The sequence below is a fragment of the Oncorhynchus tshawytscha genome, linkage group LG24, assembly GCF_018296145.1.
Source record: "Oncorhynchus tshawytscha isolate Ot180627B linkage group LG24, Otsh_v2.0, whole genome shotgun sequence".
NCBI classification, from domain to species: Eukaryota; Metazoa; Chordata; class Actinopteri; order Salmoniformes; family Salmonidae; genus Oncorhynchus; species Oncorhynchus tshawytscha.
The window spans coordinates 7,651,260-7,679,073 of NC_056452.1; the positions used below are offsets into that span (position 1 = coordinate 7,651,260).

Below are 27,814 nucleotides of genomic sequence, written 5' to 3' on the forward strand. Positions count from 1 at the left end.
TTTATTTGTTTTTAAGGATATATAGAGATCGTTCAAAGGATCCTGGCTGGGATGGGGGCAGGGGTGTATATCAAAGACTTCAATGTTAGAGTTTGTAAGCGGTTAACTTATTATGTGTCAGTCGAGTTATTATGTGCCGGCCGAGTTGTTGGCCATAATTATAGGTTTGAGATGGGTGGAGGAGGTGAATCCACTCAGTGGTGATCTGCTCTGATTCAGCTGCAGTGTTGAGCAGTGTGAAGACGAGCAGGTCGGATAGGGGATACTTGTTTGTGGAGATGATGGTGCTGTTAATGGGATTGGAGAGGATGGGAGTGGTGGTAGGAGAGAGGAAGTTGTGTGGAGTAGACTACGAATGCCACGTTATGGATGATAGGGAGACATGAAACAGGTCTGTGTGATGAGTGTTTAGTGGCGGAAACAGTGGCGCTGTTGTGTTGATGTGTTGATATTTTGTGAACTGTATAACATAGTTAGGGAGAGATTGTGTGAAAGGGTTAGAAGGCTGGACAGGGTTGGGGTGGTAGGGTGGGGAGAGGGAAGTAGGTGTCTAGGGCTCTATTTCACTTTCTTAGAAGAACAGGACTAATGAAGATCATTTTATGTAGTTGGGTAGGCAGTGACTAGCCTCACACTCCAGTACAGTAGGTGGCGGTGTATGCACTTTAACATTGAGATGCGACCCACCAACTAAATCTCAAAGAAGAAGTAACGTTGTTTCTTCCTGGTTTTATTGGTAAACTCTGGAGTGGCGTTAGCACATTTTGTTTCCAAAAAAAGCCAGTTAAGTAATACACTACAGTTAACACTGGAAGCTCGACATGCAAAAACATCTTAAGGATGAAGGTAAATAAAACAATAGAGCAAAATTGCAGATGTAAATAGCTAGCGCTTTATTTCCATGAATGATCTGTAGTACAATATTATTTAAACCTCTTGAATGTAAATCAAAAATGTAATTTACGTAATCGCCGAAAGTCATGATTTATCATGAGGGCCATAAACGATTACTAGTAATGCTGCGTACTCCAAGAAAGGTAAAAAATCTCACCTTTCTGGTAAATTTAAAAAACAAAATTGCTGAGGTGTAGTCACTTGTGAAGACACACGCTCAAGTACACAGTACAAATATGAAAATAAGAAATATTTTATATTTCTATATGAATATGGCTTGAAATGTGCCTATTTTTGAAAGGTCTATTTTGATTACATTTGCCCCCACTGCTGTGAACTTCTCACAGAGCCCTAGCTTGGCTTCCTGAACTAGTTAGGAACTCGCCTTTCATCTCATATTAATATTGTCTGTCAATGACAAAGTGTTTTTTGTTTCAAATCTATTAATTATTTTAGATTACTCTGTATAAATTGTAGGGCTGACCCCAATTAGTCGACTGGGCGATTGTTTGGTCGTTAGGCTGTTGGTCGCCCAAGATTGTTAATGCTCGACTAAAACAAATGCATATAGTTGCGCCCATCTCAGTGAACTAATCCATTGCGGAGGCCTAGACTAAAAGCCAATTTATGCTTGATTCGAAAATGTGGTTGGAGGCATGCAGAGGCCAAATCAAGCTCTGTACTGCATCGCCATGCACCTCCCAAATGTTGTAACAATACGGAGGGCTCTGTATAGCTCCGCATTGACCTGATTGGTTGACAGTAGGTGGGAGTGGTACATCCTGTATAATACACAGACTCACTTCCTTGACAACAGCTCTCCACTGCTCCGCGAAGCGCAAGAAGTATGAATGCCCTGACTTCTGCATGGCCAATGTAGACGTTGTATTGACTATTCGCCCAGATGCACAATGCACTTCTCTATCCAGAATGAGCTCTCTCTCGCCAATTTGTGCATATTTATTGTTTCATAACTTTGTGTGAATTGTTTGCATTTGATTGTTAGTGTTTATCAATTCCCCATTCCATATATCACCAGCAGTACATCTACCGTTAATTCCTATAATTTCTAATCTACAATGTTTGTTACTTTGGTTATGGTAATTTATTTTAATGCATTCAATATTATTATTTCAGCCTTCCCATTCTCACTGTCAGAGTGAACACATTGTTTGCAGAGTGGTACACTTGTGAGAAACAAGTTTTGGTTTATTTCATTCCATTTATGAGTAATGTAAATGTATACATTGTCTTTTGTTTTGGAGTGCTCCTGTCAGTGTTGAGTAAGTACACGAATGCACAGATGTAGGTCTATAGGCTACCTGGCCGGCGTGCAAATGTAGGCATATAAATGTAACCATTTGGGGATCTGATAGTATTTCTGATTGGTTTAACACACCACCACTAATGACCTGTCATGCGCTGATCCAGTGGAATCAGTGCTTGACTTGGAATGAAATAGGTTCTGGTACTCATTTTGGGTGCTGGTACTGTTTATATTTAGGTGTATGAGCTCCACGATACTTTTGAGCTAATATTCTAAAAGAGGAACAGGAGCTCAAGCAGTAGAACATTTGAAATGCTGGTACTCAGCTCCAGTGAGCTCCTGTCCAAGTCAAGCACGGCTTCTTATCCCTCGCTCAAATAGCCTACAGCTGTGTCTGTCCAGAGCTCACTGGCATGGGAAACTCTGAGAGCCCAGAATATTTTATACTATGTTGCAAGTTTGCTAGCACAAGCTTCGGTTCTGACCCAAGTTAATAGTTGATACAATGTTTCAAGTTTGTTGCAGAAAGACCATGTGTAGCCAATGTGATTTATAGAATATTTATTTTTATCAGGATATTTTCTACCTGCAGGCTGCAGTGTTTTTATTTGTTGGCTTTATGTGGGATATTTTTACATAGTTGTCAATGGCATTAGAAGTAATGTTTTAGGTTTGTATCTGTATTTTTTCTTCTTCTGGTTATCTGGATCTCTGGTGCCCTCTTGAGGCATCAAACTGTAAGCTTAAAGCATCATACAAACTCAATGCATATTGTTGATTTTATTAAAACACATAGGGTGTGTCTACAAATGGAAAAATAAATGTATAAACATTTAGAGCAATCAATTGGTCGAAAGAACAGACAAATTTCGGTTGACACAATATTTTTTTAGTTGGGGACAGCCTTAGTAAATCAACCTCTGAATATGCTATAGCGACGAAACCACTCTCCTGCTGCGTTATGGTGTAAGGATTTCAGGCATATGCGTTGTTAGTAGCTGTGACGTAGGGTTCAGCCAGGAGTTGGATAGTCGAAAGAGCAAATTAAATGGTGCGAGGGACATCCCAGCTTCAAGTGGTGTCAGATTTCACATCCTGCTTCATACAGGCAGAAGAGACAAACTCCTGTGTCCATGAGACGCAGGGCTACCGCTCAATGTGAGACATTTTGATCTACGGTGTCCACAGATAGATTTATAAGTGAAAATGTAGGTCGGAAACAGTTCCAGAACCACTCAGGTTCCCTAAACAGGGGACTTTACATCAAAGAGTATTTAAGGGGCAATCTGTGATTTTTTAATTTTTTTAGTTCAATTTTTTTACTTTAAATTTAATAGTGCTGAGCGATTAGTGCGGATCGATTATTTTAAAAGAAATCACGTTTTTTTATTTAGGTTGAATGCTGTAACAACACAGAATAAACTATTAATAAAAGTCCCATGATGGTAGTGACTGCCCATTACTGCTTATCACTTATTAACCATCATTTATTCACATTACTTTACTAAAGTATTTCAGTTGTGGATATTATTTGATGACTATAATTTCATTCTAAGTGATCTCTATAGAGCCGCTTCCTATGCAGTCTGACAAAATAACTATTTTTGTAGTTCTTCAAAGTAAATAAGACACATTTTTATGAGTGTTGAATTCCAATTGTCAATCACTGTGATCATGTATTTTCAGGTAGAGATACCTCGCGAAACAACAGCTGCTCTCTATATCCCCTCACGATCGTGCATTCTGGTCTTTTCCGTAGAAGGCATAAAAGAAACACAGACAAGACAAGTAGATGCACAATGGATAATGGTCAATGTAGTTAATTACGTTAATTAAGTATTTTCTAAAGGTATTTGTCATCTAGCTAACTATCTGGATTTGTGTTTCTGTAGATGGACCTCTTCCACTGTCGTCTTTGCGTCTTTTTGTTCCTCCACTGCGTCTGGCGTCTGCAGCTCTGTGGCAAGTTGTTCAGCGGAGAGACATAATGGACTATGGCTTGGTGGAGGAGTTTGTCGCCACTGTGTTGGAGGTAGTTCCTGATCTGATGAGTTACAGAGAGCGAGTCCAACTCATCATGGGGCTGCGGGCACAGGTGAGAGATGGCATGGATGGAAAAGGAGAGGAGGGATGGGACACTTGTTCAAGTACAGGGGGAGAGGTCACAAACTACATACAGTCCCTTCAGAAAGTATTCATTCGTCTTAACTTAACTTCCACATTTTGTTGTTACAGCCTGAATTCAAAATGGATGAAATAGATTTTTTTCTCACCCATCTACACATTAGGGTTGGGAGGTATTCAGATGCTCATATTGGCACCAGGTAGCCTAGTGGTTAGAGCGTTGGACTAGTAACCGAAAGGTTGAAAGATTGAATCCTCAAGCTGACAAGGTATAAATCTGTCGTTCTGCCCCTGGACAAGGCCGTTAAACCCACTGTTCCTAGGCCGTCATTGAAAATAAGAATTTGTTCTTAACTGACTTGCCTAGTTAAATAAAGGTAAAATACATTTTTTAAATAAATAAATCTCACCCTGGGATTTACAGTATTACTGGCTTAGTAAACAAGGGGGCAAAAAAAAACATTGGGCGTCTATTACCAGAATGAGCACAAGTAATAGCGAATTTCCTGGGAGGCTGCTAGCTAAATATGCTAACAAGTTCAAAAGAAAATAAACAAATTGCAATGACAGGCAATCCAGCTCTTAAAGTTATACATATATACAGTACCAGTCAAATGTTTGGACACACCTACTCATTCCAGGGTGTTTCTTTATTTGTACTATTTTCTACATTGTAGAATAATAGTGAAGATGGGGTGAAATAACATATGGAATATTGTAGTAACAAATAAAGTGTTAAACAGTATTTCTTTTATATTTGAGATTCAGCTTTGCACACTCTTGGCATTCTCTCAACCAGCTTCATGAGGCAGTCACCTGGAATTCATTTAAATTAACAGGTGTGCCTTGTTAAAAGTTCATTTGTGGAATTTCTTTTCTCCTTAATGCATTTGAGCCAATCATTTGTGTTGTGACAAGGTAAGGATGGTATACAGAAGATAGCTCTATTTGGTAAAAGACCAAGTCCATATTATGGCAAGAACAGCTCAAATAAGCAAAAAGAAATGACAGTCCCTCATTACTTTTAGACATGTCAGTCAATCCGGAAAATGTCAAGAACTTTGAATGGTTCTTCAAGTGCAGTTGCAAAAACCATCAAGCGCTATTATGAAACTGGCTCTCATGAGAACCGCCACAGGAAAGGAAGACCCAGAGTTACCTCTGCTGCAGAGGACAAATTCATTAGAGTTGACTGCACCTCAGATTGCAGCCCAAATAAATACTTCAAAGAGTTCAAGTAAACAGACACATCTCAACATCAACTGTTTAGGGGAGACTGCATGAATCAGGCCTTCATGGTCGAATTGCTGCAAAGAAACCACTACTAAAGGACACCAATGAGAAGAAGAGACTTGCTTGGGCCGAGAAACATGAGAAATTGACATTAGACTGGTGGAAATCTGTCCTTTGGTCTGATGAGTTCAAATTTGAGATTTTTGATTCCAACCTCCTTGTCGATGTGAGACGCAGAGTAGGTGAACAGATGATCTCCGCATGTGTGGTTCCCACCGTGAAGCATGGAGGAGGAGGTGTGATGGTGTGGGGGAGCTTTGCTGGTGACACTGTCTGTGATTTATTTAGAATTCAAGGCACACTTATTTTGAATTCAGGACACATTCTGCAGCGATACATCATCCCATCTGGTTTTGGGCTTAGTGGGATTATAATTTGTTTTTCAACACGACAATGACCCAAAACACACCTCTAGGCTGTGTAAGGCCTATTTGACAAAGAAGGAGAGTGATGGAGAGCTGCATCAGATGACCTGGCTTCCACAATCACCTGACCTCAACCCAATTGAGATGGTTTGGGATGAGTTGGACCGCAGAGTGAAGGAAAAGCAGCCAGCAAGTGCCCAGCATATGTAGGATCTCCTTCAAGACTGTTGGAAAAGTATTCCAGGTGAAAATGGTTGAGAGAATGCTAAAAGTGTGCAAGGCTGTCTTCAAGGCAAAGGGTGGCTACTTTGAAGAATCTAAGATGTAAAATATATGTTGATTTGTTTAACAAATGAACACATCCCATAGTTTCTTACTTGCAGGTTGGTGTACATAATAATTAATTGTATTTTTTTACTCCATCAGCTGGTTCTGGAGTTGTGTCGCACAGATCACCTAGCTGACCCCGACACCATCCAGCCACACCTGAACAGGCTTAGATCCTGTGTCATCACTCCTAGGGAAAAGGAGGTGAGTGCTGCTACTCAGTGAAATATCAAGACTGATAACTTTGCTGTTGTTTAACGTTGGCTAGTTAAATTGACTGACTGTTCAATTCTTGCTGTAGATTCCTGATCCAGAGGTGGAGGCATCAGAATCCAACTTCCTGAAGCTGATTCAAAGCCTGCTAGAAGACCCAATTGAGAGGGAACACTTCTTCCAGGTCAGTGTTGTCACTGACTGTGTAGCTGATCAATTATTCGTGACATTTTTCTTTAGAAGGTTACCAAAATGTGAAAGGTATGAATACTTTCACATGCATTGTGGATCATTGTTTTAATTCAAAAGCATGGACATAATGTTCTTGTTGGTTTTCTAGAATGTTTATTCAGAGGAATTCGGCCTCAAGTATGACTCCGCACTGCAGAGTCTGGTGTGGGAGTTCCTGTCTAGGCTGGAGAAGTTACTTCCAACACCAACCCTTCAACAGGTACCATGCTAAGATGTTATTGCCATCATCAGTCTACTTTCATACAACAATCACTGTACAAAGGGATCCTATACAAATCGGTTGGTAGTGGTTGGACCAAAGGTGACAGTGTTCCACTTTGGGTAAGTAGGCTTTTATACCTATTCAGAAAACATACTTTCAGTTTGTTTACAGACTGTCAATACACTAATAGAAGTATAAGATGAAATTGGCTACTTTAAAATGGAGATAGCCCTCAATGCCGCCACTGCAAAGATGTGCCCTCTATCCAACTCTATGGGTTAAACCAAATGTTGAAATTATATAAATGCCAAATGTCTATTCATTGGATCCAATTATGGTAGAATGCAACATCCATAGAGAGACGTTTCTATTAACTGGTTTCATATAAAATATTAATTCAGATGATATTATAGAAATGGGGATCATTGCCATTCCTCTTTCCATTAGACTGCATCTTGGTTTCTACCTGACCCTTCTATCTTGGAGGACTGTGTGCAGTTTGTGTGTCACCCCAAGCCTTTGAAGACCCTACTCCAGTACCAAAACAACACATATGAATATGTGGACACCAACGGTAAGAGCTACGTTACTCTGAGCTTTAATGTATGACATAAAAATAAGCAAACTTGAACTCACTGTTCTATATCGTGGAGCTCCGCCCCATAGGGGAGTTCTGCTCCTAGTGGTTTACCCCGCTGCCTAGGCAGCGAATAGCCTGAGAGAAGATTATGCACACACCTGCAACCAATGGGAGCACAGGTGTCCCTATATAAAAGGGACGCTTCCCCTCAATCAGCCTCCCATTATCTTCAGCGACTTGAACCGGACTGAAGAAGCCGAGAAGATAAGTCTCAGGACGAACCCGCCGTCGATTTCGAAGTCTCAACGTTGTCCATCTAAAAGAGCACCCAACCCAAAAGCTCTTAAGAGCTCAGTGTCACTGCTCCTCTGTGGACTCACACGACCTGTGTTTCGTGTGCTTAGGGTCACAGCACACTAGGAGCAGCCTCACAAATCTCCCACAATGCCCTAGCTGCGCCCTCCTTTCTTTAAAGGAGAGGAAGCAGCAGTGGGCATTTTTTAGGGAGGATTTTCCTCTAGAGGACGCAATGTCAGCCTCAGCTTCTGAGGCATCATATGATTGCACCGCTTCTGGAGATGACGAGGATGTTGGTAGGTGCATGGATGTTTCTCCGGAACACTCCATTCCATTCCACTGACCGAATTTCGGGGAAAAACTCCCTCAGGAGAGTGCAAGATTTTTCTCATCCTTGTGCGAGGACAAGGTGGACTCTGACTACTCAGCAGCCCCCCCCTGGCCTCTCTGCGCTCTTAGTTTCCCCTTCTCCCCATTTCCCCATTCCCCCCAACCCGGAGGTGGATATGATGGAGGGCGGCCCCTATTCTCGGCCAAGAAGGGTGGCGGAGCCAAGGGCTCCTGCCATGCCCTCGCTCAGAAAGTACGTGGAGGGCTCATGAGAGTCACCTTTGACGGCACTCGCGCCGGCCAAAGCTTATATCCCATTCACCAGAGTGGACAGCAGACGAGTGGGAATTTCCCAGGGGATCCCCAGGCTCGAGAGCGCCATGGCTGCGTATCTCGTCCCGGGTTCGAGCTCTTGACCCTCGTCCAAGAAGGCTTCTCTACCCACATCAAAGGACCGACTCACAACGCAGCTGGTTGAGAAGTCCTTTGTACTCGGGGCCCAGGCTGTAGCAGCAGGAAATAATATTGCCCTCCTGGCAGCCTCTCTGTCCTGTCTCACTACGGGTAAGACTGGGCTGTCAGAGGAAGAGACAGAAGAAGCGTCACCCGAGTGTCGGCTGTGTGTGCGGGGAGGTCCATGGCCACTATGGTGGTTGCGGAACGACACCGCTGGCTGTCTCTGATAGCCATGAAGGAGGCCGACAAAGCCATGCTGTTGAACTCCCCCATACTGGTTTACATTGTGTTCTCAAGATGGATCCAAGGAATGGCTGCCAAGGTAGAGATGTAGATGAAAATAGCAATACGTGTGCACCGTCAGTAAATCAAACTTTTTATTGAAGCGTCTCAGATAATTTTTTTCCTGTTGGTTTCCTGGGAAATGGCTGGATTTGGCTTTACTAAAGGTGCAGGACGAGCTAGATTGCTACCCATAGACCCACCCAGTTCTACCGTCACATGTAGACCTGGGTCTAGTGCCAGACAGCGAGCCCGGCGACAGACGACAACAGCGCTACGAGAGTGGGCCCCTCTTCTGGTGGCCAGAAGAGACGTCGGCCATGATGAGACGAGGGGGAGAGGATAGAGGAGAGCACATCGCCCTATTCGATTGTGCCCACTATCCCCCCCTCCCCACCACTGTATAGGGATGGAGTAGCCAACGTGTTGTTTGTATAATAAAGACTGTTCCAATTGACTTTTGTCACAAGAGAACCTCTTTTCCATGACAACCAAAGAGTAATGTGGCTGAGGTGTTAAAGAGCAGCCAGGGACGTTGGTGAAGGGTGACTCCTCCCCCGTTTTTGGGCGTGGTGGAAACAGTGAGGAAATCGCCAGAGAAAGTCGCCGCTCTCACTGCAGAGATTATGGAACTTTTGGCGAAGGAGGCGCGGTCACAGTAGATCCCCGCAAGCAAAGGAACAACGGGCTATATTCGCCCTACTTCCTAGTGCCAAAATAGACAGAGGGGGAATGAGGCCAATACTGGATCTACACATTCTCAACGAGAGTGTAGCCACAAAGGGCCCTTTCGAATGCTTACAACAAAGCATCTGCTGGAATGTGTCCACAACAGACTTTTGTATAAACGTAGACCTAAAGGACATGTACTTCCATGTGCCGGTACATCCACGTCACAGGAAGTTTCTGTGTTTCGCCTCCCAAGGGGTACGAGTATGTGAGAATGCCATTCGGGTTCACCCTGGCACCTCGCACCTTTTCCAAATGCGTGGAGGCGGCAATCGAACCGTCGCGTCGTCAGCGGATAAGGGACGTGGCCTACCTAGACGACCTACTGGTCTCGCCTCATCAGCAGAGCTGGCGATCGCACACACGACACAGACTGTGATTCATCACACGCGTGTGGGGGTTTGCTGTGAATTGGGGAACGAGTGCACCTTGGCCCAGTCATCGGATTGTCTACCTGGGATTGCAGCTAGACTATGTGACTATGAAGCCTCGAACTTTGGATCCTTGTCGGGCTCCTCTGTTGCTAGCCCTACGAAGGTTTCATCCGAATCACCCAGTGATGGAGCATTCGGTCATGACACTCTTGGGTCTCATGTCGTCATGTCGTCTGAGAAATCAGTATGATATGTCTTCTAACCATGGATCAGTCTGTACTCAGCAAAGCGGATTGGAGGACTTGAACTAAGTGGAAAAACTGCAGGACCGATGGACTGGTTTCCTTCAGGTCCGCTTTTACCTGTTAGGGTGACTATGTGACATGACTCCTGACTGAGAGATCAATACAGTAGAGGTCATGTATTCTAACCTGCCCACAGGTCTATGACTATGTTTGGGCGGAAGGATGAGGGAAATAGTTCCTGTAATTACAGTCCTATTAGACCAATCATTGAATATTGACAGGATATTGAAGTAACATCCAGCTCCTGGTTCAGATTAGTAAGGCTCATATTCTGTTTATCTGCCCACTAGCCATTGACTATGTCTCTGGACTGAGTGGGGCGGATTGTACTGAGGACACAGTATATTGTGACACAGTGTGGTCGCAGCCATTGGTGGGCCCGACCTTTTCATTAAGTTGGAAGTGTTAGGCTCGGCGGAATGTACATTTCGGAGTGTTGCGCTCCAACTTAAACCACTAGGAGCAGAGCTCCCCTATGGGGCTCCCCTCTACGATATAGAACGATAGTTACCGGAGTGGTATCCAGTTCTATGAGTGGAGCAGAGCCCCATAGGACTTAAGGCCCTGCCAACCCCCAGTCTTGCGGAAGATAATTTTTTGGGAGGCTGATTGTGGGGAAGTGTCCCCTTATATAGGGACACCTGTGCTCCCATTGGCTGCAGGTGTGTGTATAATTTTCTCTCAGGCTATTCAAACCACTAGGAGCAGAGCTCCCTCATGGGGCTCCGCCCCACTCATAGAATTGGAGTTACAACTCCGGTAACTATCGTTCACTACTATATCATATAGAGGTCAACCGATTATGTATTTTCAACGCTGATACCGATTATTGGAGGACGAAAAAAAGCCGATACCAATTAATCGGCCAATTTTTATATATATATGTAATAATGACAATTACAACAATACTGAATGAACAATGAACACTTATTTTAACTTAATATAATACATCAATAAAATCAATTTAGTCTCAAATAAATAATGAAACATGTTCAATTTGGTTTAAATAATGAAAAAACAAAGTGTTGGAGAAGAAAGTAAAAGTGCAATATGTGCCATGTAAGCTAACGTTTAAGTTCCTTGCGCAGAACATATGAAAGCTGGTGGTTCCTTTCAACATGAGTCTTCAATATTCCCAGGTAAGAAGTTTTAGGTTGTAGTTATTATAGGAATTATAGGACTATTTCTCTCTATACCATTTGTATTTCATTAACCTTTGACTATTGGATGTTCTTATAGGCACTTTAGTATTGCCAGTGTAACAGTATAGCTTCCGTCCCTCTCCTCGCTCCTCCCTGGGCTCGAACCAGGAACACAACGACAACAGCCACCCTCGAAGCAGCGTTACCCATGCAGAGCAAGGGGAACAACCACTTCAAGTCTCAGAGCGAGTGACGTTTGAAAAATTATTAGAGCGCACCCCGCTAACTAAATAGCCATTTCACATTGGTTACACCAGCCTCATCTCGGGACTTGATAGGCTTGAAGTCATAAACAGCGCAAATGCTTGATGCACAACGAAGAGCTGCTGGCAAAACGCACTAAAGTGCTGTTTGAATGAATGCTTACGAGCCTGCTGCTGCCTTCCACCGCTCAGTCAGACTGCTCTATCAAATCATAGACTTAATTATAACATAATAACACACAGAAATACGAGCCTTAGGTCATTAATATGGTCGAATCCGGAAACTATCATCTCGAAAACAAGACGTTTATTCTTTCAGTGAAATACGGAACCGTTCCGTATTTCATCTAATGGGTGGCATCCATTAGTCTAAATATTCCTGTTACATTGCACAACCTTCAATGTTATGTCATAATTATGTAAAATTCTGTCAAATTAGGCAGCACAAACTGTTGCATATACACTGACTCCGTGCAATGAACGCAAGACAAGTGACACAATTTCACCTGTTTAATATTGCCTGCTAACCTGGATTTCTTTCAGCTAAATATGCAGGTTTAAAAATATATACTTCTGTGTATTGATTTTAAGAAAGGCATTGATGTTCATGGTTAGGTACACCTTGTAGCAAGGATACGCACCGCATCGATTATATGCAACGCAGGACACGCTAGATAAACTAGTAATATCATCAACCATGTGATTATGATTGATTGATTGTTTTTTATAAGATAAGTTTAATGCTAGCTAGCAACTTACCTTGGCTTACTGCATTCGCGTAACAGGCGGTGTCCTCGTGGAGTGCAATGAGAGGCAGGTGGTTAGAGCGTTGGACGAGTTAACTGTAAGGTTGCAAGATTGAACCCCCCGAGCTGACAAGGTGAAATTCTGTCGTTCTGCCCTTGAACGAGGCAGTTAACCCACCATTCCTATTCCATCATTGAAAATAAGAATGTTTTCTTAGCTGACTTTCCTAGTTAAATAAAGATTAAATAAAGATGTGGGGAAAAAAAAAAATTCAACGGCCAAATCGGTGTCCAAAAATACCGATTTCCGATTGTTATGAAAACTTGAAATCGGCCCTAATTCATCGGCCATTCCGATTTAATCTGTCAACCTCTAGTATCATATAACTGCTGGTTGTTTATTATCAATGCCATAAAAAGACATTGGTTTGTGTCCCTAAAACTAAAAAAGATGAACCAGGGTTTGTTTGACATGGACTTTCCTTGTCTTCCTGTCTCAGCTCCATCTTCGGTCGACTACATCCTCTCATCGCTGTCGCTCTCTCCACTAAAGACAGTTGTGATCTTTCCAGATCAAACTGACCCAGAGATCAAATCAGAACCCATGGAGGAACCTTTGCCATATGAACATATGAACATTCAAAGCCCAGCCTCATCTGACAACGATTCAGAAATGCTTCCTTTGTTGGAGTCAGATTACGTGAAGAGCGTAGAAGGGGTGCATTCAGACGGACATTTGAATGTTGAGATTTTGTCTTTACAAATTCAAGGTTCGGAAGAGGTGTGTATACACAAGGAAACTACTGAGGGAGACCTTAAACACGAGACAGTTGACAAAGAGTCAGCAAGAGAGAGAGAACTAGATGGAGCTTTTCACCAACCTCAAACTGACAGTGGGCTAACAATACAAAAACCTCACAGCATCCAACAGAAAGTGCAGGACAGTTCTAGTTTGTCAACTTCCTGTCTGCTCCGTCAGCCCACGGTGCTGCTGCACCGACTTGACATGACTGATATGCCGTTACCTGTGTCCTCTCCAACATTGAGTCCAACATTGAGGAGAAAGAGGCTTCAAATTAAAAAAGGGCGATCCCAAGGACAGAGAGCAGGATGGGTCATATCACCAGAAAGTAAGAGGAATGCCAATGGACAGCCACCACCAGAGACTAAGTAAGAATTTATTATACTGGAAACAATTCTTGCTACTGGTAATCTTCCATTACAATCCTAACGCTACTTCAATTTGGTATTTTTCAGACAAGACAGTGTAACCTCAGACGATGATGCTCCCAAGAAAAGGAAAGCTGGTAGGAAAATCATCATCCTAGCTATGATTCAGGCTCTCAATTTTATACAGAATCTGCTTCTTAAAGTGATATTTGGTACAACGTTTATAATCAGTTAATGGTAAACTCAGTATTTTACAACGTGATGTCGGATGGTTTCTCACCCTGAAAGTATGCTATAGGCCAGGAGAAACTGTAATCCATGGTTCAGTTTTCTACAAAATTCAGCTAATTTCAGTCACCGCTTGCTAACAATGAATGGGAGTGGTAGGGGTATGTGGTGCCTGTTGAAAAGAATGGCCAACTCATGTATATCAGGCACCAGATACCCCTCCCATTGATTTTTAGCTAGGGTGGCTAAAGTTAGCTGGAGATTGTAGTGGCTGTTTAAAGAAAAACTGTAATCCATGGTTTGGTTATCCCGGCCCATAGACGACTATCAGGGGGAGAAACCATCTGACATTAAGTTTTAAAGTACTTCCCCTTCAATCACTTGCCTTGGAATGCACGTTCAAAAAGTCACACATTTGGCAATTTTGTTAATAGCATAAAACCTATGGCTGCTAAAGTTAAAGCAATTTGCATGTCTTAGCCAGGCATTGTATCTATAACCGTTTGACCCTTACTTACAGATTTTGCCATGTTTTGAGATCACCATTTTTTATTTTCAACTCTAGGTAGAGGCCTAGAGGAAGAGACACTGCACCACCACATCAAGGACTTTCACTCAGAGGAGTGCAGTGGACAGAACAGAGAACCTTTTGACAGTATGCCTCAGTATTCTTTGGCCCCTGACCTATCCCATGTAATTGGGCAGTCTACTAGAAGCAAGCGGGTCAAAATGTGCTCCTTATGTAGGAAGACCTTCATTGGAGCAAAGGATTTGACGGCACACATGAGATCTCATACTGAGCAGAGTCCTTACCAGTGCACCCAGTGTTTGCAAAGCTTTGAACATCAGGAGGACTTACACAAACATCAACAGATTGGATGTGAGGTGGCAACTCAACCAGAAGAGGACAACATGTCTACGGCATCTTTTGAAGAGGATAACATGTCTGCAACATCTTTTGAGGATGGGATCGAGGCATCCCAGCCCAATGGCACTTTTCCCCTGAGCCCAACAACTTCTAATGTTCGTCCCAATCTTAAAGAGTTTTCCAAAGCCAGAACTTGCCATGTGTGTCAGGAAACTTTCCAAAGTGCATATTTAATGAGAAAGCACCTGAATTCCAAACACGATCAGCTCCCTTACCAGTGCTGCGACTGTGGAGAACATTTCAAGAGGAAGTTTCATTTAAAGGAACATAAGAAATTGTGCTTGGCGGCGAGCACAACAACTTACAACATTTGTCCCACTCCAGATCAGTCTTCCAAAGCCAGAAATTGCAGTTTGTGTAACAAGACTTTTGACAGTCCATATTTAATGAGAAAGCACCTCAAATCCAAACATGATCAACTCCCTTACCAGTGCCCGGGCTGTGGAGGAAATTTCCAAAGGAACTTTCATTTGAAGGAGCATAAAAAAGAGTGCTTGGTGGCGAAGAGTCTCCTCTCTTGCTCTCTGTGTGACAAAACTTTCATTGAAGCAAGCAATTTGACAAAACACGTGAGATCTCACACTTACCAGTGCACCAAGTGTTTGCAAAGCTTTGAACGTCAGGAAGACTTACAGAAACATCTGCAGAATGTGTTTGAAGAGCCAGCTCAATTTGAAGAGGACAACACGTCGATGCCATCTTTTGAGGATGGGAAAGAGACATCCCAGTCCGACGACACTTCCAATGTCCTTCCCACTCGAAAGGAGTCTTCCAGAGCCAGAACGTGCCGTTTGTGTCACAAAACTTTTGACACTATACATTTCATGAAAAAGCACCTGAATTCCAAACATGCTCAGCTCCCTTACCAATGCCTCCACTGTGGAGAAAACTTCAGGAAGAAGTTTAATTTGAAAGAACATCAGAAAGAGTGCCATAAACCCACTCCAACACAGTTGTCCAAGGCCAGAACATGTCGTGCGTGTCACAAGACTTTTGTTAGTGTACATTTAATGAGAAAGCACCTCAAATCCAAACATGATCTGCTCCCTTACCAGTGTCTCGGCTGTGGAGACCATTTCTACAAAAATTATCACTTGCTGAAACATGAAAAAGTTTGCTCAGCGGCAAAAAGGCTCCTCACTTGTTGTGAGTGTGGTAAGACTTTTAAGCTCTCTCAGCTTAAGAGGTGTAACCAGGTGAACCAACAGCAGGCTCCTATGGGGGGTCACCAAGAGACCAACACGACTCTAATAGTGGAAAATGGGATGGAGATACCACAGTCCTTCAGCACAACACCCCAGAACCCAACAACCTCCAATGCTCTCACAATTCAAGGGCAATCCTCCACAATAGCCAACCATTATGAAACATGTCTTTTGTGTAATGAAACGTTTGAAAATGGAGAGAATCTGAGAAAACATATGAAATTACAACATGATGTACGAACGTACGTGTGCCTTGTTTGCGGGGAGACGTTCCAAAGCAAATCTGAACTACAGAAACATTCTGACATTCATTTGGGCTCCAGAAAGTGTCCTTTGTGTGTTAAAAATACTTCTCAATCAACGCTGCAGCACGTTCAGAGACAACAGCAAGACTCGAGGGTGTCAAGTGAGGGAGTCAACCCAAACCAGCACCAAAGGGATGTTGATCCAGCAGATGGCAGCAGCTCTCTGGCAACAAGGGAACATGAGACGAATATCCCCCAGCCTTCAACCTATCTATGTGATACATGTGGTAAAGACTTCCCATCTCTGTGCCGATTGAAAAGACATTTGCAAGTACATACAGGAGAGCAGCCTTTTCCTTGCACGGATTGTGGCAAATGTTTTACTTGCAAGGGTAGTCTGAAAATCCATCAACGCCTTCATACAGGAGAGCGGCCATTTGCGTGCACTTTGTGCCCACAACACTTTATCACAAATAAACACCTAAAAAGACATATGTTTACTCACACAAGGGAAAAGCCTTTTCAGTGTTCAGCTTGTGGGAAAACCTTCAAAACGAAACAAGGTTGGAGCAGACATCAACAATTTAGGCGTTGTTACCTGGAAAAACATACTAGAGCAAGTTTTCTAGAGAATCAGAAGGACTTACAAAAACATCAGCAGATTGGGCGCGAGGAGGCAGCTCAACCGGAAGAGGATAACATGTCTACAACATCTTTTGAGTATAAGACATCCCAGGCCCATGGCACTTCAGCCCAGAGCCCAGACACTTCTAATGTTCGTCCTACCCCAAGACAGTCCTCCAAAGCCACGACGTGCCACGTGTGTCATTAAATCTTCCATAGTGCATATTTAATGAGAAAGCACCTGAATTCCAAACATGACCAGCTCCCTTACCAGTGCCTCGACTGTGGAGAACATTTCAAGAGGAAGTTCAATTTGAGGGAACACAAGGCAAAGTGCCATTTTACACCTTCCTCCAAAGCCAGAAAATGCTGTTTGTGTAACAAGACTTTCAACAGTCCATATTTAATGAGAAAGCACCTCAAGTCCCAACATGATCAACTCCCTTACCAGTGCCGCGACTGTGGACATTTTTTTTAAGCTGAAGTTTAATTTGAAGAAGCATAAGAAAAAATGCCCCACTCTGAAAAGACATTAGCGAGTACACGCTGGAGAGCAGAATCCTTGCACGGATTGTAGCAAACACTTTACTTTGAAGGGTAGTTTGAAAACCCATCAACTCCTTCATACAGAAGAGCAGCCATTTGCGTGCACTTTGTGCCAAGAACGCTTTATCACGAATAAACAGCTACAAGGACATACGTTTACTCACTCAAAGGAGAAGCCTTTTCAGTATTAAACTTGTGGGAAGGAAGACTTTCAAAACAAGGTTGGAGCAGACATCAACAATTTAGGCATGATCAGCTGAAAAAAATATATACGAGAACAAGTTTGCTTGAAGATTGAGTAATTGTAATTCCCGACCTTCACCATTTCACTTGTGATTTTGGTTCTTATTTTATTCTCTTTGAATAGAGACATTTTTGGTTTACAAACAAATGTCACCTTTGAGTGATGCACACGCATTCTCGTGTTAAAAAAAGTCCTCTAGCAGAATATTTACACGCAGATGTCGGGACCTTGACAAACTTAATAGTGATGACTATGAAAACACAAGACTGGTGGCTATAACTATGTTCAAGGAGAGTATTATTCTTCTGGCTTTATCGAGCTCTATTTGTGATATTTTACCTTGCTGGTAGCTTGCTAGGTAATTCATCCTCGGAAGACATCTGTGACGTTGTAGACGATAACCATCAGACTACATGTTTGTTAACTTGCATAAGCTGCATCTGAAGTTGGATGTTGTTGTATTGTCAATCCCTGATCTGAGGAAGAACTGCGCACTGCAACTTCACGACCCGGCCGGGAAATGGGTCTATTACCTATGTTCAGGAATGTCCCCCAGAGCTGTTGCCAGAGAATTTAATGTTAATTTCTCTACCATAAGCTGCTTCCGAAGTCATTTTAGAGAATTAGGCAGTACGTCCAACCGGCCTCGTAACTGCAGACCATGTGTAACCACGCCAGCCCAGGACCTCCACATCCGGCTTCTTCACCTGCGGGATCGTCTGAGACAAGCCACCCGGACAGCTGATGAAACTTTGGGTTTGCACAACCGAAGGATTTCTGCACATACTGTGGTGCTTATCGTCCTCACCAGGGTCTTGACATGACTGCAGTTTGGCGTCGTAACCGAATTCAGTGGGCAAATGCTCACCATTAATTCGCTGCACGCTGTGCTCTTCACGGATGACTCCCTGTTTCAACCGTAATGATGGCAGATGGCAGACCCACGTGTATGACGTCATGTGGGCGAGCAGTTTCCTGATGTCGTCATTGTGAACAGTGTGCCCCATGTTGGTGGTGGGGTTATGGTATGGGCAGGCATAACCTACAGACAACAAACACAACTGCATTTTATCGATGGCAATTTGAATGCACAGAGAGATACCGTGACAAGATCCTGAGGCCAATTGTCGTGCCAGTCATCCGCCGCCATCACCTAATTTTTCAGCATGATAATGCACAGCCCCATTGTCGCAAGGATCTGTACACACTTCCTGGAATCTAAAAATGTTGCAGCTCTTCCATGGCCTGCATACTCACCAGACATGTCACCCATTGAGCATGTTTGGGATGCTCGAGAGAGAGACGTGTACGACAGCGTGTTCTAGTGTTGACCAATATCTAGCATACCCATTGAAGAGGAGTGGGACAACATTCCACAGGCCACAAACAACAGCCTGATCGACTCTATGCGAAGGAAATGTGTTGCGCTGCATGAGGCAAATAGTGGTCACACCAGGTACTGACTCGTTTTCTGATCCACGCCCCTACCTTTTTTTATTTTATTATTAAGGTATTTGTTATCATCAGATGCATATCTATATGCCCAGTTATGTGAAATCCATCATTTCGGGCATAATTAATTTATTTCAATTGACTGATTTCTTTACATGAACTGTAGTAAAGTCTTTGAAATTGTTGCATGTTTGGTTTATATTTTTAGCATCAGAGTAGATGGTGGGCGTTGGACGCGGTTTGTGACACACACGGTAGACATTTTGAATTCCAATGTTTTTTTGTTTTTCCACAGTATTAACTAATCACAATTGTTTTCTACTCTAAATCACTAACTCAACAGCTTCATATTAAAAACAGGAATGGCGCCCTGACCCAAGCACTGGTTTATGGACCAGAAGGACACAGGCTCTAATTTTGCCAATGCCCTTTCTCTAAAAAAATTCTCACAATGCCCCAATGTGTTGATATACTATCCAGTAATGAATGGTCACAGAAAGTATGGGTCGTGTTATTTAAACACCACACCCAAATGAAAAACAAAACGATTGAAACGAGGAGGAACTTGTCACTCGTATAGTGAAACACTTTTGTTTTCCGTTACGTGCCTGACACTTACATGACCCCGCACATATTGATTGCACAGCTGCAGAATTAAGTTGTTTAAAGGAGAATTACCCCCATATTCAACTTCAATGTGCCATACACATTTGCACACGGCTCGGATCAATCATAATACTACAAAACATAACTGAGTTCAGAGGAAAAAGGTGAAACATTCAGTGAAATGGATAGGATGTGTGCTCTGTTGACCGCAAACACTACATAGTCCGATGCGACGATTGCTGCCTTGGATGCATACTCAACGTCTACGTTTTCCCACTCCAGAGGGGGGAGCTACACGATAACGAACAAGAAGGAACATCCAAATCTCACCTCTCACCAGGCTCAATAGACACACATCCCTTTTGAGCCTCTGCATTTCTACCAGGTAAGGGAGTTTTTCCCTTCACTTGACCTGACTTGAGGTATTTCCTTGTCTGTTGGTAAGGAAAGACTCCCTGGCTTTAATTGTTACAGTATCTTGATATTTGGGGCCTAAAAACTCACTGGCTTTATTTGTGACGGTAACTAGATATTTTGAGGGCCTGACAAACTGAATTAGATACTCTCTCAGGGACTTCACCAATTTATTACATATGAGCCAGTTGGGCTTTATCCGAATCACTCGTCCTTTTTCTCCCTCCCTTCAATGTTCACTTTTTTTAGCTATCCCCCCAGTTTTTTTGCACCGAGGGTATTCTCCAGGACAACCTTGTCTTTTCCCGCTGCCAGATACGTGTCTGTCTGTCAAATGTTGTGCACAAATTCGTTTGCATCCCTGTTAGCAAGCAGTTCTCCTTTGACAAGATAATTCATCCATCTGACAGGTGTGGCATATCAAGAAGCTGATTAAACAGCATGATCATTACCCAGGTGCACCTTGTACTGGGGATGATAAAAGGCCACTCCAAAATGTGCAGTTAATGTCACACAACACAATGCCACAGATGTCTCAAATTTTGAGGGAGCCTGCAATTGGCATGCTGACTACAGGTATGTCCACCAGAGCTGTTGCCAGATTATTTAATGTTAATTTCTCTACCATAAACTGACTCCAACAGGCCCATCCACTTGAGAGCCAGGCCCACCCATTGCCCAGTCATCTGAAATCTGTAAATTAGGGCCTAATGGATTTATTGATATTGACTGTTTTCCATCTATGAACTATAACTCAGTAAAATCTTGCGTGTTGCGTTTTATATTTTTGTTCAGTATAAGTAATATAAGAGAACCTTATTCACTGGTTCGTGTTCATAGGGTGCATCGTAGCGAAACATTTTGCAAAGGAAAATGAGAACCAGCCTTTCTTACAGCTCAGATGGTACCTCCCGGTTCCGTTCTGCTTACTTCCATTTCGTGCCTAGTGAACATAACCCTGGTTTTAGGTTGAGCCACCTGGCCGACCTTTCAAGAGATGCTGTCCCTGACTGCTTCCTCTGCATGCCAAGGGGCCCATAAAAAAGCACTTTCATTAACAAGCCATTAGTATTGATCGGGCAATTTAAAGGTAGTGGAAGTCGTACAGGTATCTAATAACAAGACGGCACTGTACAGCCAGACTATAAGCCATCCTTCAGCTGAACCTTTTCACCCTCCCAGGGCTGTTGTGTTGAGAGTTATGGGCACACAACCCAGTACCACCTGCCACAGCCCTCACCATCACCACCTACCAAAACTAATAGGGGCAAAGTGGCAGATGCCAGGGGGGGCAGTGCCCACCTGGGGGGGAACACGATCTGCGGTAAAGACATTAGATCCCAAAAGCAGGTCGGGGTGACAGCGACAAGCGTACAGTATGAGCGGAAGGCAGCCAAGTGACTCGGCAGGTGAAAAAAGTGACGGGTCATTTATGCGGAAGGTTCTCGTGCCGCACTGACACACAATGGCAGACGCTGCGCGGGGAAACGAAGGTACGTAGGTAGGCAGGCGGCAGCCTCGAGGGATCAAGTTGTTTATAGAGTGCACCGAGAAAATTGAATCCATGTGAAGTCATTTCTGATTCAAAATACATAAGAGAAACATGGATGCTGCTGATCTGTCCTTGATAATAAGTAACAAAGTTCAATCAGGGAGGTTAAATAAAGATGCACAAGGTTAAACAAAGTATTGTGCAAATGTTGCAGTTTCAAAGCTAATTTCCTGCAATTCTACAACATATGTTCATATGATATCTGGGCGAATTACAAAATCAATGGGGGGCCCCCTGGTGGTCAGGACTGTTGGGCACATGCTTTACATTTCTATTGCGAAATCTGTAGCGCTTCAGCTTTACAAATTGAATAGAGCCCCAATTTACCTAGCAATCTGAAAAGAAAAATAGCTGACATTGAGTGACTGTCAGTGACTGACCTACACAAGAGGATTTAGAAATGTCACGTTGTGTATTATACTATTCTACAGTTGAGACACCGACTGAGTTCATAATAATAAAGCAAAGTAGTTCAGACTTTGAGTAGAAGTAGTTGATTTGGCAAAATGATTAGAAAATACTCAAAAACAGAGAAAATAAGTATTTAACACACAAAGAGTTAAATAAGCATGTATATGAGCCCAGGTCGGGTGTGTTTGAATGTGTGAATGGCCAAACAGCTCCACAGTGATCTTAAACTGAACGTCACTTACTGTGACCTGATGAGAGCTGGCCAACCTGACGAGAGCGGGTAACTCTGGGTAATTCCTAAGCTCCTCATTTATTTGTGGTAATGTAGCCACTAGAACGACTGAAACGTTGTAAACTGTTAATTACTGGATATTTAGTGGCATTCTTCGGTGACAGCCCCTCCCTGGTGTGTGTCACTCATGCTGTCGTGCCATTCAGAAAGCAGTGGCGGCTGGTGTAGGGAGAAATGAGGATAGCATTTCTTCCTCAACCAGCCTGCTCTGACAGAAAGGCATGAGCCTGCCACTATGACAAACAGATGGATTATGAAATATTGTTTCTCATGGATTAAGGGAACATGCGCTCTCTCTTGGGAGTTAAGTTTGACAGCCCTAGTTTAGAGAAAGTTGAGTAAAATACACAGTAGGATTTGTCAGCATATTTTATTATGTCAGTCAAGGAGAAATCATCTCAAACAAAATTATGGTATACTCTGAATATTGACGTGAGATTATGTTTTTTCTCCCTCGGGCATAAATAGTTTGGAAGTTATAGAAAATATTAAGTATATTTCCTCAGGGAACTTTTCCTAGCTAGGAATGAATAGTATTAACTTTCAAAATGGGGGTACACTGTTTTTTGCAGCTTTATTTGAATATTCCGACTATACTGTATGTGTGCTTTGTATAAGGGTGTTAAATTGTACACTTAAGCCTATCCTTATAGAGGAAGATCCGCACTAGCTCAATTGAAATTTAAAGGCAATGTTTCTGCGTTCGTAAATTCATGGTAAACACTGCATATGTTGGCTCAATAAGAAATGCCCTTTCAATTTCAATCGTGCTATAATGCAGATCTTCCATGATACGGATTGAATCTAGCCCTTAATAGGTGTTAGGATTTTTTTTTTAAACTGCTTTTTAAATTATCTCAAGATGTTATTTGGTTGCGAATAATGAATTGATTGAGGTTGTAAATACACAAAACCATTTATCTTCCAACATAAACATGCCTGAACTTGGGAGAAAAAAACACCACGTCAACCAAAAACAATTAATAGATATATTCTTTTATCTGAAAACGTATATGCCCAGTATGTAATAGTAAGTCAAAACATCCAACCGTGCGTGTGAATCAGTCGGCCTCGACCTGTCATGCAAGTACAGTATTTGTCTATACAATCTACAGTATCTCGAATAGAACGTTAACATATTGTCGATACCTTTTCCTTAGGAAAAAGAATAAACAACTTCAGCATGCAATGAGGTAACAGGTCATAACAGCCAATTCCTCTGCGAGGAAGCCTAAATGTATACTTTAACTTGTATTCTTACTTGTAGGAGTTATCTCTGTGTGAGTGCAGAAGTTGTTAGACCCCTCTTTCCAGGTGAGCTCTAGTCTGGTTCGGAGTGCAGTGACACAGCTCTATTCAGAACACATCATTCAAATGATATACTCTATGGCTGACTCGAAGGTCGACATTTTATCTTTCCGAAATTCTTATGAAACTCATCTTGTGCTCAATAACCAGCTGTGGGGGAACAGGTTAAGGTAAATTCATGTTTTGTGGTTACGCAATATCGATTGGCTTCATCTCGACTGAATATCTTACGGGAACCCACTAATTCACAGGTGTGTATGGCTCCGTCCCAAAAAGGCACCTTATTCCCTATATAGTGTACTACTTTCGACCAGACCCCTATGGGCCTGGTCCAAAGTTGTGCACTATATAGGGAATAGGGTGCCATTTTGGACGTACTCTATCACTAGCTTACTGCTTGTAGTACTGCTTGACAAATGAATGTGTAAATAGTTGTCTTTTGGTTAAACAAGCAAATGCCCCTATGTGTAGTATAGAGATTTATTCATGATGTTCATAATTGGACACCTTTATGCTGCGTTTACAGAAGCAGCCCAATTCAGATCTTTTTCCAATTATTTGCATATCTGATACCTATCTGATCTTCTTCCCTAACGTGTAAACAGCAAAAGACCACATGGAATCAGATCTGTTGACTTCCGATTTATACCATCTCCATATGTGGAGCTGAATCCTGATACAAACCCGATCCTCCATATGTGACCTCTGTCTGGACGCTCAGATCAGATTTCTTTGCTCTGAAATGTTACTTTTTTTTTTTTTTTACCATGATTTGCCTTGACCATGACAACCACCCTAATATTTAAAGGAACAGTGACAGGAAATGAGAATTGCATCTGTGTGCTACTTCAGAGGCTACATCAGTGTGAGCAGAGAGGAGGTAAAATGAGAGGTTTCACTCTTGCCAAAAATCTATCCAAAATAAGCCCAAAGCGTTTCTATGGGCTTATTTTGGACCTAAGGTTGTCGCCTGCCATCCTGCCTTTGGGACAACGACTCCCATTGTTATGACGGAGACATGAGCGTTATATACAGATCTCTGGTGTGAATGGGCAAATCTGATATGGGTCACATGTAAAACTTGAGTGTAGACAAAAAAGATCAGATATAGAATGAAAATCAGATTTGGGTTCTTGTGGCTGTGTAAACACAGCCATAGTATGGCTATGGTAAGCAGCCTCCGACCTTGTTAATCTGAAAAAATGTTTTAAATAACGACTGTTCATCAAATAGAAAACAGTAACTGCTTTCTGGATTTTGAACCTATTTTCTTGAGACCATAATACATTTTGGTTGCATTCTTTGATTATTTTTGTAAAGGTAGCCATTTCAACCAAGTGTAATGTTGTTTCATTGAACTGAATTAAACATTTTATATGTTAATAATATAATCATGGTTTGTATTTGATTAATTCCCCTTTTAGAGGACTTGTGTAGGAACGTAACAATGACCCCTGTTCCGCGCTAACATTTGATCGAGGTGTTACAGTCAAGAACCTCTACCTAGGTCACAATCACTTCTAACCTCGAACGGGATTTCAACTTCAATAATACACATGTTCAGGTTGATCTTTCTTTCAATCGAAAGAGAGAAACTCCTCAAAAATGAGCTACGTCTAAAAAAGGACACACTTGATCAAATCCAAGACAATGCACAAAATGACATGCGTTTGCATAGTAAAAGCTGTAAGTCGCTTGAACGCGGACTAACAAGTGACCCCCCAAAAATGGGGAAAACACGCCACACGTTAAGAACACTCAAAAGTGCACGTCCGTAGTGTTGCACAATGTACTACAGTCCCTATAATGCTCTGTATCATGCCCACTTTTCTTGTCTTTGTAAAGATTCTGTTCCCTGTCCTGTTTTTAGTTCCCCGTGATGGTGGTTGGGGTTGTTGTTGGGGCCAAATTGTAGGGCCAAGCGTAACCTTTTACGCAGACCCTAGTGTGCTGGCCCAGATATTTTATTCTCTCTTGTGTGGAAAGGGCACTAGTCCGTCAGGTCCAGGCACCAGGACTGCTCTGTGCACTGAGTCTGAGCTCCCAGGCTGGATCTCCTCGACCTGGTCCCGGGGCTCTCGCTGTCCCTGCTCTCCGTGGAGCCCCCATTCCCCAGCAGGCACTCCAGACTGGTGTGTCCCACCGCTGCCGAGTCTCCCAAGGGGATGTGGGGAGGAGCGCAGTTGTCCTGCCTAGGAGGAGACTCTGAGTCCTGGGAACAGATGGACGATGGCCTGGGGAAGGAGGGGGCAGTTCCAGGGCTGGAGTGGACAGACAGACTGTGCAGGTCCTCGTCAAGGAGGCTGGAGGTGGATGTGTATTGCTGGGGGAAGTCATGGCTTGGAACCCCATCAAGCTCCAGGACTGCAGCAGGTTCCCCCAGGGTAGGCCTTGCAGGGTGTAAAAGGGGTTCTGAGGCTAGGTAGATGTGCGGGTAGGTGCTGGGGTAGGCATCCAGGAGGCTGTGAGTAGACGTGGGAGCACTAGACAGCAGACAGCTGTACAAACCGCTGCTAGGCGGCTGCAGACACAAGCTGGGTTGGGACTGGCTGATGCTAACTGGGCTAGTGTCAAGGCCAGGGCGACTGTCGCCAAAGTCCTCATGCCCAGCAGTGGTAGCCGTGCCTGGGCTACCACCACTCTGTAAGGTTGGGCTAATGCTAAGCAAGGAAGGGCCAGTCCAGGGATGGGGTGAGGTTCTACCAGATCCCCGGCAGGGTCCTGGCACTGCCGCCGAGTCTGTCACATGGTAGAAGCTAGGGGGCCCTGGGCTGGAAGACTGAGGTTGGGTCTGGTAGTGGTCCTCTGGCTGTCCACCCCCTGTGGCCCTAGCCTGGCAGCTCCCCCCTGGAGCCTCACTGTAGCCCCAGCAAGGGTGGAGTGTGTCCGTGTGTCCCCCCTCCATGCTCCCAGGGTCCTGATGGAGGTGCAGGCTGCTGGGGGCCAGGTTGTAGGCTGTTCCAGTGCTGGGGTTGGAGTTGGAGACCATTTGGACGGCGTAGGGATAGGAGGAGGACAGGGAGGCTGTGTAGTGGTGCATAGCCACCTGGGCCTGGAGAAGGTGCATCATGTGATGGAGGTCCTTGGTCAGCTGAGACACTTCGTTGTTCAAGTTGCCCATCTAGGAAGAGAGAACATATACTCAGGGGTTAGATTGGGGAGGGGAAAGCGACAACATATGAATGTATTCAGACCTTTTGATCTGCACGTTGAAGGCGAATATTCATGCAGTCTCCCACTGACGTCACTAAACGATTCACGCGAAAGTCATAGTTTAGTGCGAGGGTCTCAAGTCTGAATATCTCAATATGTAAATACATATATACTTTACATATGTCTGAAATGAACATGGCACAGGAGCCACTTTTCATAGCACGACCGCCACTTACAAAATAGCCCGACCCAAACGGCAGCGACTTTTGTTCTCTCAAGCATATCTTTGCAACTCATTTCCAGCCCTCACAGCGTGACTCTTACTCTCTCTGAAGCTTGCACGAAGTACGCCTATCCAACACGGACTAGCTACTCTTCTCTGTGACTAAGAAATGACCTGTTTTCACATGCATCCACAAAACTCCCAAGAGAGAGAGGGAGGGAGAGACTGTAACGATTCAAAAAGGGGGGAAAGTGGAAGGAATCCGAGGAGAATGTTAGGGCGGGTTGGGTTGTCATCATCAGGTATTTTTGGTATTGTCGAGTCAGCGCTTGAAGGTTTTTCTCTGCAATGCAGAAGCACCCTGCTGATTAATTAATACCCACTTCAGACAAGGCCTACCTAGAACCATCTGTATACTCCAGCACCACCTGCCACACATTTGCATCCACATTAGGGATGGAAGAACACATTGTGCTACATAAAGGTGGAAATTGCATAGAATGTAATAGAATAAAGTCAATTTGAGTTGAATAGAATTTGGATAGAATAGAATAAGAATATAATAAAATACAATAGAGTTGGAATAGAATCGAAATCCAGAGATTGTGGTGGATGCCGATATGCATTTATATGCATTTATTAAGGGTTAATACATTTTCTTCAGAGATAATTTATGAGCCTAGGTAACACATTTGTTAAATCACAAGAAGGTTACCTGTTCAAGCTACGATTTGTACTTTCGGTCGTTCTTTGTAGTATCACCAAGTGGTTC

General features: G+C 43.3%; 2 protein-coding genes across 3 annotated transcripts in view; one reads left to right on the forward strand and one right to left on the reverse strand.

The window, feature by feature from the left end:
- Positions 1–712: 712 nt before the first annotated feature.
- LOC112223780 (zinc finger protein 845) lies at positions 713–19,457 on the forward strand. Of its 2 annotated transcripts, XM_024386978.2 has the most exons (10): positions 713–846; positions 4,054–4,256; positions 6,370–6,474; positions 6,572–6,667; positions 6,824–6,934; positions 7,385–7,511; positions 11,379–11,429; positions 12,942–13,611; positions 13,699–13,748; positions 14,405–19,457. In XM_024386978.2, exons 1-10 carry the CDS (start codon positions 822–824, stop codon positions 17,047–17,049), a joined length of 4,083 nt encoding a protein of 1,360 aa, XP_024242746.1. In that variant the 5' UTR covers positions 713–821; the 3' UTR covers positions 17,050–19,457. The 2 variants fall into 2 exon arrangements, with proteins under 2 accessions (XP_024242746.1, XP_042161199.1); XM_042305265.1 differs by lacking the exon at positions 11,379–11,429.
- A 3,252-nt stretch (positions 19,458–22,709) lies between these two features.
- The window catches only part of LOC112223779 (potassium voltage-gated channel subfamily H member 4-like), a 69,288-nt gene continuing 64,183 nt past the window's right edge, over positions 22,710–27,814 (reverse strand). Inside the window, exon 16 of the mRNA XM_024386976.2 lies at positions 22,710–26,787. Within this exon, the coding sequence (XP_024242744.1) occupies positions 25,657–26,787 (1,131 nt within the window). The 3' untranslated portion in view covers positions 22,710–25,656. The remainder of the gene's footprint in view (positions 26,788–27,814) is intronic.

What these genes read in the sequence shown, in the direction of transcription:
- LOC112223780 (XM_024386978.2), top strand. Translation starts at nt 822, where the DNA reads ATGCAAAAACATCTTAAGGATGAAG. An exon ending in TGAGTCTTCAATATTCCCAG is followed by an intron (nt 11,430 to 12,941) that starts GTAAGAAGTTTT and finishes TTCCTGTCTCAG; the next exon opens with CTCCATCTTCGGTCGACTAC. An exon ending in TCCCAAGAAAAGGAAAGCTG is followed by an intron (nt 13,749 to 14,404) that starts GTAGGAAAATCA and finishes TTTCAACTCTAG; the next exon opens with GTAGAGGCCTAGAGGAAGAG.